Source organism: Hypanus sabinus, chromosome 16 (assembly GCF_030144855.1).
Source record: "Hypanus sabinus isolate sHypSab1 chromosome 16, sHypSab1.hap1, whole genome shotgun sequence".
Classification (NCBI taxonomy): Eukaryota; Metazoa; Chordata; class Chondrichthyes; order Myliobatiformes; family Dasyatidae; genus Hypanus; species Hypanus sabinus.
In genome coordinates, this window is record NC_082721.1 from 85446589 (window position 1) to 85460261 (window position 13673).

Consider the following 13673-nt stretch of genomic DNA (forward strand, 5'->3'; position numbering starts at 1 on the left):
ACGCCTCTTCATCTTGTGTTCTCCATGCTTATTGCTTATTTATTTATTATAATTCCTTATTTTTTCTTTTTGCATTGTTGTCTTTTACACATCGGTTGTTTGTCCGTCCTGTTGGGTGTGGTCTTTCATTGATTCTATTGTGTTTCTTGGATTTGCTGTGAATGGCTCCGTGTTGTATATGGTGACATACAGTCAGCCCTCCTCATCCGCGAGGGACTGGTTCCGGGATCCCCCGCGGATACCAAAAAATACTCAAGTCCCTTATATAAAATGGCGTAGTACTTGCATATAACCTACGCACATCCTCCTGTATACTTTAAATCATCTCTAGATTACTTATAATACCTAATACAATGTGAATGCTATGTAAATAGTTGTTACACTGTAATGTTTAGGGAATATTGACAAGGAAGAAAAGTCTGTACATGTTTAGTACAGACTCAACCATCGTAGCTCTTCTGGGAACGCTGACGCTGCCTCGGCATCAGCTGATCCCGATTCTCCCGTGATCTTTAAGTTCTTGAGGCTGTAGTGCTATACATAGCCAGCCAGCCATCCCTTAGTGGCCTTAAACTCCTTCCTCTTGCTCACAAGTAGCAAACAAACGAGATGCAAGGCGAACAATGCTCAACTTCTGGGTTTTCCCGATCCGCGGTTGGTTGAATCCATGCATGTGGAACCCACGGATAAGGAGGGCTGACTGTATACATTTCAATAATAAATTTACTTTGAACAACAGAAGAATTATACATTTTCCAGCATTTTTAAGATGAACTCAGGAAACAAAGTACCAGATTTTGGACCATTGAGATTTCTGAATAACAAGGCAGAGAATTAATGGATTTTTATTTTACAGTCGGCCCTCCTTATCCGCGAGTTCCGTGTGCGTGAATTCAACCAACCGTGAATCGAGAAAACCCGTAAGTGCTCTTCCAGCATTTGTTCGATCCTTCGACGGAATGAAGCCTCAGTGTCACCCGAGGGATAACAACATGCCTACAACCACTACAAGCTTTGTTTCATCATGCAAAGGAGAAGAAGAGACAGCTTCCTATAACAACATTTCTAACTAAAGCATCTGCAGTTCTGAAGTCTCGACGTTCAGTGCTTGAAAAACCTCACCCTCAACCTCCACAGTTCCTGACTTTAGTATTATTGAGCCTCCTCCAAAGCGTCCTTATTCCCTAATCAAGACAGTGTAACAACTACTGTACAGGTATTACAAGTTTTACTCGTCATTTGATCATTGTTCACCTCGTGTCTCATTCATTCGCTGCTCGTGTTGTGAGCGAGAGGAACATGTAGTTTTTTTCCTTGTCATTATTCCCTAAACATTACAGTATAACAACTATTTACATAGCATTTACATTGCATTAGGCATTATAAGTAATCTAGAGATGATTTAAAGTATACGGGAGGATGTGCATAGGTTATATGCAAATACTACGCCGTTTTATATAAGGGACTTGAACATCCGTGTTTTTTGGTATCCACGGGGGGTCCTGGAACCAATCCCTTGTGGATAAGGAGGGCCGACAGTACTTGATTTTAACTTCCATTGTGAGATTTGAACTCACATCTCTAGGTTAGTACATCAGGACACTGGATACCAGCCAAATTTAACCACTATGCCGCTATTCTCTCACAGTCAGTTATGCTAACTAATCGCTCCTAGACAAATCATTTTCAATGCCAGAGTCTTTGCAGATTTTTTGATGAGTAAATGACAAGAAGTGAACCTGTGAACAAGTCTGCAGTGGGTTGCGGGAGGTTGGCGCTGGCTCGCCACACCATTTCCATCTGCCGGAGATATTCCCTGTTCATCTTGTCCTGATAATCCAAGCGACCAAAGAAAAAGCCGTCAAATCCCATCTGCAAGAGGATTCAGAAATAAATCTGAATAAGAAGCCAGCAGGTACTATAATACTCATCAGGCCGGACAGCATCTGTGCTCGGTGCAGAGTGGTGACCCCCAGCTTCCAGCCGGACCGCTCTGCCATTCCAGCCTCACAGGTCACAGCAAATGTGGACCATGAACAGCCTCCCCTTTTTATCCCGTACTCCCATCACGTGCCCTGTAACATTCTAAAAAAACACTGTAATCAACGTTTTAAAATTTTAGACTTTTTTTAAAGAAGGAATTTCTAACGGCTAACAAACTACTTGCACGGAGCGAGGGGTGAAAATCAGGAGGTGTAGCTGCAGAAACACAGATCACTCTCTACTGGAAGAGTGCGAAGTAGGGAGCCAATTGTCACAGCGGTCCAGAAACCAATCAGCATACTTACACAAAGGCTTACGTTGGACGTGCACATACAGGGTAATCCTGGGTAATAAACAGGTTCTGTACTTGCAAGCCATAAACTACACAGAAATCCCTCAACATGCCTGCGATACCCCCAGAGTACTGTAAAGAGCTGTTATGAAAAGCACGTAAGAACAATTACTAAAAGTCGTACGAGAGTGCAAGGGGGAACTACAGTACAGTGCAAAAGTCTTAGGCACACGTAAAAATGTTCTGTGTTTCTGAATCTAAAAAAAATGTATTAAAGAACAGTAAAAACCGAAATCAAATCAATATCTGGTGTGACCACCCTTTGCTTTTAAAACTGTCTTAGGTCCTCTGTCATGTAGTTTTAAAAGGAAAATCAGCTGGTAGGTTGTTGCAAGCATCTTGAGGAACATGCCACGATTCTTCTGCAGACTTTGGCTGTCCCGTTTGCCCCGCCTCACCAGGTAATCCCAGACAGCCTCGATGATGTTGAGATCAGGGCTCTGTGGAGGCCCTACATAAATCTAAGGTGCCAGAGACCTTTACACGGTACTGTAGATCTGCCAGTTTAGGAACAAACTTATGTATGTTGATCTTTTGCATTTATGAATGTTCATTTTCAATAAGTCAGACAGTTGTAACTCAGTGAACAGCTGTAGATGTTCAGACTAAGTTTAGGGTATACAGATCTGAGAAGCAAGTTTACTTGCTTGATGACTGTTGATGTAAAAGTGTGATTTGGAGACTCCAACTGAGTGTTGGATGGTCCGCGGACCCAGTGCAATAACAAAAACCATTGACCCTATGACAGGTCCTCCTACCTGCGCGAAGAGGGAAGCTTGCTCTCGGGAATGCCCGAAGGGGTCGATGTGCCATGCTACCCGGGGGCGCCCGCACTCTCCAAAGGTATCGTTGAGAAACTGGAAGCCCAGGGTCATCTGATCGATGATGGAACTGTAGTGGGTGGTCGCCTCGTCGTTCATGCACCAGCCCCCGTTCACAAACTCCAGCCTACCTGCAGCGGCAAGACAGTGGCTTCTGGTTAGAGGCTGGAGAATCCAACCACTGGCTCAAATGGAGCCCTCCCCTTCCCCACACAGCTGACACCCTCACCTGGATCCACCCGTCACTGGCCATCTCCCCTCTGTTCACTCAGTCCTGGTAAAGGGTTTGACCTGAAACGCTGACTGACCACTACCCCTCCCCTCCATGGATACTGCCTGACCTGCTGAGTCGGTCCCCTTTCACAGCGTCTGCCTCTCAGCAGAATAACGTGCGAAGAGACCAGACTCAATAGTGCTCTCTCTTCACACGCTGACTGGTTTGCTGAGCACAGAGAAGTGTAGAACACAGTACCAGCTCTTCAGTCTACTGGGGTGATTGATAAGTTCATGGCCTAAGGTAGAAGGAGTCAATTTTAGAAAACCTAGCACATTTATTTTTCAACATAGTCCCTTCCTACATTTACACACTTATTTCAGTGGTCGTGGAGCATACCATAGAACACTACAGCACAGTACAGGCCCTTCAGCCCTCCATGTTGTGCTGACCCACATAATCCTTAAAAAAAAGTACTAAACCCTCCCTTAATTTTGTACATATGCCCTCTGGTGTTTGCTATTGGCGCCCTGGGAAACAGGTACCAACTATCCACCCTTCCTATGCCTCTCATAATCTTGTAGACCTCTATCAAGTCCTCTCTCATTCTTCTATGCTCCAAAGAGAAAAGTCCCAGTTCTGCTAACCTTGCTTCATATGACTTGTTCTCCAAACCAGGCAACATCCTGGTAAATCTCCTCTGCACCCTCCCCATAGCTTCCACATCCTTCCTATAATGAGGTGACCAGAATTGAACACAATACTCTAAGTGCGGTCTCACCAGAGATTTGTAGAGTTACAACATGACCTCTCTACTCTTGAACTCAATTCTCCTGTTAATGAAGCCTAGTATCCCATTGGCCTTCTTAACTACCCTATCAACCTGTGCAGCGACCTTGAGGGATGTATGGATTTGAACCCCAAGGTCCCTTTGTTCATCCACTCTTAAGTAACTGACCATTAATCCTGTACTCAGTCTTCTGGTTTGTCCTTCCAAAATGCATCACCTCACACTTGTCCGGATTGAACGCCATCTGCCATTTTTCTGCCCAACTCTGCAGCCTGTCTATATCCTCTTGTAACCTTCGACCACCTACAGCTCCATCCACAACTCCTCCAATCTTCGTGTCATCCGCAAACTTACTCACCCATCCTTCTGCCTCTACATCCAGGTCATTTATAAAAATCACAAATAGCAGGGGTCCCTGGACAAATCCCTGTGGCACTCCACTAGTCACTGACCTCCAGGCAGAATACTTTCCTTCCACAATTACCCTCTGCTTTCTTCCTTTAAGCCAATTTTTTATCCAAACAGCCAAGGTTCCACTTATCCCATGCTTCATGACTTTCTGGATGAGTCTCTCATGAGGGACCTTGTCAAATGCTTTGCTAAAGCCCATGTAGACCACATCCACTGCCCTACCCTCATCAATTTCTTTTGTTACCTCTTCAAAAAACTCAATCAGGCTCGTGAGGCATGATCTTCCCTTCACAAAGCCATGTTGATTATCCATGAGTAGACTGTACTTCTCCAAATGCTCGTAGATCCTATCCTTAAGAATCCTTTCCAGTAGTTTGCAGACCACTGATCTAAGACTCACTGGTCTATAGTTCTCAGGTGTCTCCCTATTACCTTTTTTAAACAAGGGAACTACATTTGCCATTCTCCAGTCCTCCGGCACTTCCCCTGCAGCCAAAGAGGATTCAAAGATCATAGCTAATGTTCCTACGACCTCTTCTCTCAATTCCCACAACAACCTGGGGTATATCATATCCGGCCCTGGGGATTTATCAATCTTAATGTTTTTAAGAAGATCCAGCACTTCTTCTTCCTTAATCTCCACATTGTCCAGCACACAGGCCTGCTCTACTTCAACCTCATCCTGATCAAGATCCTTTTCACTTGTGAATACTGAAGCAAAGTATTCATTTGGACCTCCCCAACCTCCTCCTCTTCCAGGCACATGTTGCCCTCTTTATCCTTTAGCGGTCCCACCTTCGTTCTCGTCATCCTCCTATTCTTCACATATGCATAGAACGCCTTGGGGTTCCCCTTAATCCTTCATGCCAAGGCCTTCTCATGCCCCCTTCGAGCTCTGCTAAGTCCTTTCTTTAGCTCCTTCCTGGCTACCTCCTACTTCCTGCTTCTTATATCTAACATATGCTTCCTTTTTCCTCTTGACGAGTTGCCTCACATGTTTCGTCAGCCACGGTTCCCTTTTCCTACCATTTTTTCCTTGCCTCAATGGGACAAACCTATCCTGAACCCAGCTCAAGTGGTCCCTAAACTTCTCCCACATTACTTCCGTGCTTTCCCCTTTGAACATCTGTTTCCAATTTACTCTCACTAGTTCCTGACTCATCCCTTCAAAGTTAGCCCTTCCCCAGTTAAGCACTTTACCATTTCATCTGATTTTATCCCTTTCCATAGCTATGCTGAAGCTAAGGGAATTGTGGTCATTCTCACCAAAATGCTCCCCCACCAAGAGGTCTGTCACCTGACCAGGTTCATTACCCAGAACTAGATCCAGTATAGTCTCTCCTCTCGTTGGCCAGTCCACATACTGTGCCAGGAATCCTTCTTGAACACACCTGACAAATTCAGCCCCATCTATCCCCCTTGCACTCAGTCAATATGAGGGAAGTTGAAATCACCCATAACTACGACCCTGTATTTCCTGCTCCATTCTAAAATCTGCCTGCTTATCTACTCCTTGGTGTCCCGAGGGCTATTTGGGGGCCTATAGATGACTCCCAGCATTGTGATTGATCCCTTCCTATTTCTGACTTCCACCCAGACGGACTCCGTGGACACTCCCTCTGCAGCGTCCTCCCTTTCTATAGCCATGATACTATCCCTGACCAGAAATGCCACTCTCTTCCCTTTTCTAACTCCCATCCTATTCCTTTTAAAACACCTGAACCCCGGAACCTGCATCATCCAATCCTGCCCTTCCTCCAACCAAGTTTCAGTAATCAACAACATCGTAGTTCCACGTACTAATCCATGCTCTGAGTTCATCCTCCTTGTTCCTAATACTCCTAGCACTGAAATAGACACATTTCACCCCTTTAACTGGCTACGATTATGTTCTGTCCCCTGCCTGTCCTTCCTCATCAACTCAGAACTCTTAGCATCATGCCCTTGTCCTTCTACCTAAATCCCTGCACTCACATTCTGATTCCCACCCCCCTGCCAAACTAGTTTAAACCCTCCCCAACAGCTCTATCAAACCTGCCCTCCAGGAAATTGGTCCCCCTGGCATCATGGATATGGATCTTGGACCTCCAGAAAGTGTCCACGGATGGGTGATTGATAAGTTTGTGGTCTACGGTAGAAGGAGATGAGTTATTAACTTCAAACTTTCTGCCATGAACTTATCAACCACCCCTCGTATGATAATGTGCTGACCAATATGAATGAATCTAACCCTTCCCTCCTATACAGCCCATAAACCTTCATTTTGCTTTCATCCCTGTGCCTGAGAGTCTCTTCAGTGTATCAGACACAAGCACGCACCCGCCACTGTGTAAAAGACTTGCATCTGATGGTTCCACTCACTTTAAAACTATGTCCTGTGGTACTGGCAATTGGCCCCCCAGCAAAACTGTTTCTGGCTGTCCACTCTGCCTATGGCCCTTGTCAGCTCTTGCACCTCTAGCAAGTCACTGCTCATCCCGTCGTTCCAAAGAAACAAAAAGCCCTGCTCGCCCAACAAGACGTGCTCTCTAATCCAGGCAGCAAATCTCAATGCACCCTCCCTAAAGCTTCCACAGTCTTGCTGCAATGAGGCAACCAGAACCAAACACAATACTATTTTTTTTTAAACTGAGATACAGCATAGAATAGGCAGCCACACCACCCAGGAATCACGGGGCAGCTTACAATCTACCAACCACACTCTCCACACTGGGAGAATGTAAAACTCCTCACAGGCAGGGGTGGGAATTGAACCCATAAAGCGATGTGCTAACCACTACAGCACTGTGCCGCTCTCAGGGATGGGCCAGCATTTTCATTTCAAGTTTGCAGCATCTGCAGGATTTTGCTTCTCAGTCTAATGGCGGGCTTTATTGCTAACGCACAGTGACAAGGGGAACCTTCGACACGCGGTCCAGAGTTAGTACCTGCAGGACCCCTCCACCCTCGGCTCCAGCAAGACGGTTTCCCCGTTACCTTCGTTGACCAGCTGTTTCACCAGGTCCTTCGTCTCCTCGCTCTGCTGTTTCCACCAGCGAGAGAAGAAGGCGATCTCAACGTAGATGAATCGCTTGCTCGGGTCAGCCTGCAGCTGTGGGATGACAGAGTCGAGGATGTACTGTACCCCGGCACGCTGGATGTACGTCTTGGCTAACAGAGAGAAAGAACATAAATACAGAACAGTACAGGCTCTTCAGCCCATCAAGTTCTGCCAACCTTTTAACCTGCTCTAGAAACCGCCTAGAGTTTCACTAGCGCGTAGTCCTCTATTTTTCTAAGCTCCATGTAGCTATCTAAGAGGCTCTTAAAAGACCCTATTGTATCTGCTTCCACCACCTTCGCTGGCAGTGCATTCCACACACCCACCACTCCCTGTGTGAAAAACTTACCCCTGACATCCCTTTGGTACCTATTTCTAAGCACTGCTTGTGTTAGCCATTTCAGCCCTGGGAAAAAGCCTCTGACTATCCACACGATCAATGCCTCTCATCATCTTGTACACCTCTATCAGGTCACCTCTCATCCTCTGCCACTCTATACACACACAAATATTATATGATTTTCTCTCACCCCTTACGGGTGGTGTGTACGTGTATTTTTCCCTCAATCGCAGGCCTTGAGAGGTCAGCGCAGTATCCTTGCTGATCCCAGTACTGACCGAGATCTCAGGCGTTGTTCCCAGGGTTTGTTGGGAGTCCCTCATCCAGTCCAGGTGTCACAGACCCAAGTGCTCCCATCACCACCAGGATTACTCTGGCTTTAACCTTCCACGTCCTCTCCATCTGCTCTCTGAAGCCCTGGCATTTCTCCAGTTGGAAACGCCACAGGATCCTGGCTCTGTCATTCTCCACTACCTTCTTGGGAGTTTCCCATTTGGACTTGCATGTGTATATATATACTTGTGCAGAGTGTGCTTATACACTTGTGTGTGAGTATGAGTGTGAGTGTGTGTGTGCGGTGTGAGTGTGGTGTGCTGTGTGCGTGTGTGGTGTGCAGTGTGTGCGTGCGGTGTGAGTGTGTGCGTGCGGTGTGAGTGTGGTGTGCGGCGTGAGTGTGTGTGCGGTGTGGTGTGAGTGTGCAGTGCGGTATGCAGTGTGGTGTGCAGTGTGAGTGTGTGTGGTGTGAGTGTGTGTGTGCGGTGTGAGTGTACAGTGTGGTGTGCAGTGTGAGTGTGGTGTGCGGTGTGTAGTGTGTGCATGCGGTGTGATTGTGTGTGTGGTGTGAGTGTGTGTGTGTGTGTGTGTGCGGTGTGAGTGTACAGTGTGGTGTGCAGTGTGAGTGTGTGTGTGCGGTGTGAGTGTACAGTGTGGTGTGCAGTGTGAGTGTGGTGTGCGGTGTGTAGTGTGTGCATGCGGTGTGATTGTGTGTGTGGTGTGAGTGTGTGTGTGAGTGTGTGTGTGCGGTGTGAGTGTATGCGGTGTGAGTGTGGTGTGCGGTGTGTAGTGTGTGCATGCGGTGTGATTGTGTGTGTGGTGTGAGTGTGTGTGTGTGTGCGGTGTGAGTGTACAGTGTGGTGTGCAGTGTGAGTGTGTGTGTGCGGTGTGAGTGTACAGTGTGGTGTGCAGTGTGAGTGTGTGTGTGCGGTGTGAGTGTACAGTGTGGTGTGCAGTGTGAGTGTGGTGTGCGGTGTGTAGTGTGTGCATGCGGTGTGATTGTGTGTGTGGTGTGAGTGTGTGTGTGTGTGTGTGTGCGGTGTGAGTGTATGCGGTGTGAGTGTGGTGTGCGGTGTGAGTGTGTGTGTGCGGTGTGAGTGTGTGCGCGGTGTGGTGTGAGTGTGTGAGTGCGGTGTGAGTGTGTGTGTGCGGTGTGAGTGTGGTGTGTGGTGTGAGTGTGTGCGCGGTGTGGTGTGAGTGTGTGAGTGCGGTGTGAGTGTGCAGTGCGGTGTGCAGTGTGTGTGTGCGCGGGAATTTTCTTCCCTCATTTCATTCAGAGGGCCTCGTTTTTAAGATCCAAGACAGTTTTCACAAGTGCAAAGGAGAACAAAATAATTGTTACTCCAGATCCGATCCCATGCAGCACAAAAACACAATAAGGTAAAGAACAAAACAATAAAATAAAACAATAAAAAAACACAATAAATAAATAGTTTGGTGCTATGTGCATACAGTGTTGCTAGATACAGGAGTATCTGTACATAAGGTGACTCTGACAGGAAAAAATAAAGTAGTGGTGGAATTAGAGGGTGGAGGTGTTGATCAGCCTCACTGCTTGGGGAAAGAAACTGATTTTGAGTCCTGGTGTGGATGCTATGTAGCCTCCTCCATGATGGGAGTGGGACAGACAGCCCATGAGCAGGGTGGGTGGGATCCTTCGTGACGTTGCTGGCCTTTCCCTGTGTACCGGATGGGTGGGGTAGGCTGGTGCGCAGTGCAGTTTCTGTACCGTGCAGTGACGCTCTCCACTACAAGTCTGTAGAAGGCCGTGTGTGTGGTCCAGCAGACTGTGTAGAGTGTGTTCTGGGACTGCTCTCCCCAGAGGCTGAAACCGCTCGCGGTTTCCATTGCTGTGCCACCGATGTAGAGGGCTGTGAATGGCGAGAGTTCTCCTGAAGTCAATAACCATCTCCTTTGTCTTGTTGGCATTGAGGAAGATGTTACTTGCCCAGCACTAGGCCTCGAGCTCTTCCACCATCTCACTGTTGTTGATAAACCTGTTGTGTCATCCGTGAACTTGACACTGTGGTTAGTCGGGTGCTTGGCCGTGCAGTCACGTGTGATCAGGATGTACAGCAGTGGGCTGAGCACACAGCCCTGGTGGGTCGGCACCTGCGTGGAGGATGATGGGGAGGGAGACCAGTTGTGCATCCTGACCATCTGCAGTCTGTTTGTTTGGAACTCCAACACCCAGTTGCACAGTGGTGTACTTAGACTGAGCAGCAGGAGTTTGTCTGTGGGACAATAGTGTTGAATGCTGAACTGAAATCCAGAAACAGTATTCTGACATACCTGATCAACACTCACTTGTACGGACGGACCCTGGCCTGGACAGCAGGCGCACATGCAACCAGTGACAGAATTTTAAAATTATCGTCATTATACGGGAGCTGAACTCCAGAGAGTGAGCTCCCACATTTTTGGACGGTGATAGCAGGGTTGTTTGTTTTCACTGGCAAGGGAAGATAAATATTGAGGGAAAAAATATAGTCCATGGGACCTTTTACATCCACGGCGCATGCACACTGTCGCTAGGGTGCTGGTGCAGGGTGACTTGCTGAGAGCTCCAGGACGCGCAGAGCAGACCGAGAACCTGCGTACCACACACACGCCAAGTCACAGTGACATTCAGTATTAATTCTGATACACTACCTTCAAGTTGCTCTTCTTACCAGTATTTACAGAAAAATAAATACCAGATAGAATGAATGATAAATTATTCATAAAGACTAACAACCAATGTGCAAAATAAAATGCTGAGAACATGAGTAGTGAAAAGCCGTTGAAGTAAGTCTGGAGGATGCTTTGTAGTGAGTGAAATCTATTTATTGAGATACAGTGCAGAATAGGTCCTTCCAGCCGTGTAACCCAACAACTCCCAATTTAATCCTAGCCTAATCATGGGGCAATTTACAAAGGCCAATTAACCTAGGACCCGGTACATCTTTGGACGGTGGGAAGAAACTGGAGCTTCTGGAGGGAACCCACGCGGTCGCAGGAAGAACGTACAAACTCCTCACCAGCAGTGGCGGGAATCGAACCCGGGTCGCTGGCACTGTGAGGTGTTGTGCCAACCACTACGCTATGCGCTGTGCCAGGCATGAGTGTGTGCGCACAGGCCACACTTCACTCACTACAATACAAGCACACGCGTGACACCCACCACCCACCTGAGTCAGGAAGTGCTGCAGACACAACCAAGTCCAGCAGTCGTGCACTTGTGAGTTATGTTCCGGCTGGACTTAGTCCTTAAACTGCTGGAGAACAGTGTGGAAAGATCAGGGGCTGTTTTCTCCCGGAACGGATTAGTTTTTAGTTCCAAGTGCTCCTGTCACATTTTGTCACCCTGTAACCTTACCCTTCAATCTCTCTGAATTATGGAGGACAGCGTGTGTATAAATGTCTCTCTCCAGCAGACTTCACCATGATCATCATGACTCCAGTATTTCTACGATTTTTTATATGTTTCTTAATTGTACATCTGATTTTTTTTTGTTGTTCCATCGCTGAGCAGCAGTGCACGGTCTGAATGGCCTGTCAGAGTTCTCTCTGGGAACTGGTTGACTTGATCAGCATTTCTGATCTGGCCGTTGCTCACGATTGCACTTAAATTAAAAAAAAGGTATCCAAGGACTCAGAGCTCCCTCAGTGCCACACCTCTGGTGTAGGGGGGTAAGGGACATTCAAGAACTTCAGGATACTCACCTCCATAAAAGTACTGGTCCACTGTCTTTAGCCAGCCCACGTCATCGTGAGTGTGGGGCACCAGGTGAACGTTCAACATCTTGGGCTTAACAGCTGGACAGGACTGCGGAGAGGGGAGAAACACACTCATCGTAAACTTAAGCCCAATTAATTGAAAACACTGGTCATTTTCTCCTACTCCAAGGTCAGAGGATTTACCAAACATTTATCCACCCATTTACACTAATTACGTTCCATTCTCCTCACGGTCACTCAGCTGCACACCAGAAAAAACTCAGCGTCAAATGAGCTGACCAGCCTGTGGGATGGGGGAGGGAACCAGAGAAAGCCGGGGGAAGCCCATGTGGTCACTGTGACCGCCACATCGAAGGTCAGCATTGAACTGGGACCACTGGAGCTGTGAAGCGGGGAGAGGGTGGGGCCGTGGGGAGGAACAAGCCAAAAGGTCAAAACATTTCAAATGACCACAAGTCCAGCTTCAAAAACTAGGTGAAAACAAGGTCCTCGATGATGGATACAGCTTTCTTGCGACAGTGTTCTCTGTAGTGGGGAGGGCCTTGACCATCCTAACCCTCAAGAGCTCTGAATGACAGGTGTCATTCCATGGTAGATAGGGGAAACAATGTCCTTTCCAATTTGTGCAGTCTATCCTTTGATAGAGCATGCAGGTACAGCAGGCAGTGAAGAAAGCTAATGGTGTGTTGGCCTTCATAACAAGGGGAGTTGAGTACAGGAGCGAAGAGGTCCTTCTGCAGCTGTACAGGGCCCTGGTGAGACCACACCTGGAGTATTGTGTGCAATTTTGGTCTCCAAATCTGAGTAAGGACACTCTTGCTATTGAGGGACTGCAGCGTAGGTTCATGAGGTTAATTCCTGGGATGGCGGGACTGTTATATGTTGAAAGGTTGGAGCGACTGGGCTTGTATACACTGGAATTTAGAAGGATGAGAGGGGATCTGATTGAAACATATAAGATTATTAAGGGATTGGACACGCTGGAGGCAGGAAACATGTTCCCGCTGATGGGTGAGTCCAGAACCAGAGGCCACAGTTTAAGAATAAGGGGTAGGCCATTTAGAACAGAGTTCAGGAAAAACTTTTTCACCCAGAGAGTGGTGGGTATGTGGAATGCTCTGCCTCAGGAGGCAGTGGAAGGCAGTTCTCAGGATGCTTTCAAGAAAGAGTTAGATAGAGCTCTTAAAGATAGCAGAGTCAAGGGATATGGGGAGAAGGCAGAAACGGGGTACTGATTGTGGATGATCAACCATGATCACATTGAATGGCGGTGCTGGCTCAAAGGGCTGAATGGCCTACTCCTGCACCTACTGTCTATTGTGTATTGTAAACACAAACTTTAAACCACAATTCTGAATCCTGACAAACCCCAGCTGCGGAGTCGGGTCTGCATGGTGCTGGAAATATCATCTATTTTGTGACAGGGAATCCTGGCCAATCACGCTGAGGTAAAGCAACACACACTCACAAAACGCTGGGGGACCTCAGCAGGTCAGGCAACATCCACCGCAATGAATAAATACTCGTCGTTTCACGCTCGGGCTCTTCTTCGGGACGGAGAAGGAATGGGGGAAGGTAAGCTCTGCTCAACTGACAGCGGTCACGCATCCTGTTGGTGAAGAGCTTTCCACCCAACGTGGAAGTTGCCCCATACCCAGTCCTCGGCACTGGGGCTGAAAAGCCAATCTATTTCACAAGGAGGAGGCTGGGATTCGTTTCACACTGCCCG

General features: G+C 47.4%; 1 protein-coding gene across 1 annotated transcript in view; it reads right to left on the reverse strand.

Moving 5' to 3' along the window:
* man2b1 (mannosidase, alpha, class 2B, member 1) overlaps window positions 1-13673 on the reverse strand; it is a 68998-nt gene that overhangs the window by 51183 nt on the left and 4142 nt on the right. Inside the window, exons 2-5 of the mRNA XM_059992335.1 lie at window positions 11930-12032; window positions 7548-7721; window positions 3094-3287; window positions 1740-1872 (exon numbers count right to left, since the gene is read on the reverse strand). Of these exons, the coding sequence (XP_059848318.1) occupies window positions 1740-1872; window positions 3094-3287; window positions 7548-7721; window positions 11930-12032 (604 nt within the window). The remainder of the gene's footprint in view (window positions 1-1739; window positions 1873-3093; window positions 3288-7547; window positions 7722-11929; window positions 12033-13673) is intronic.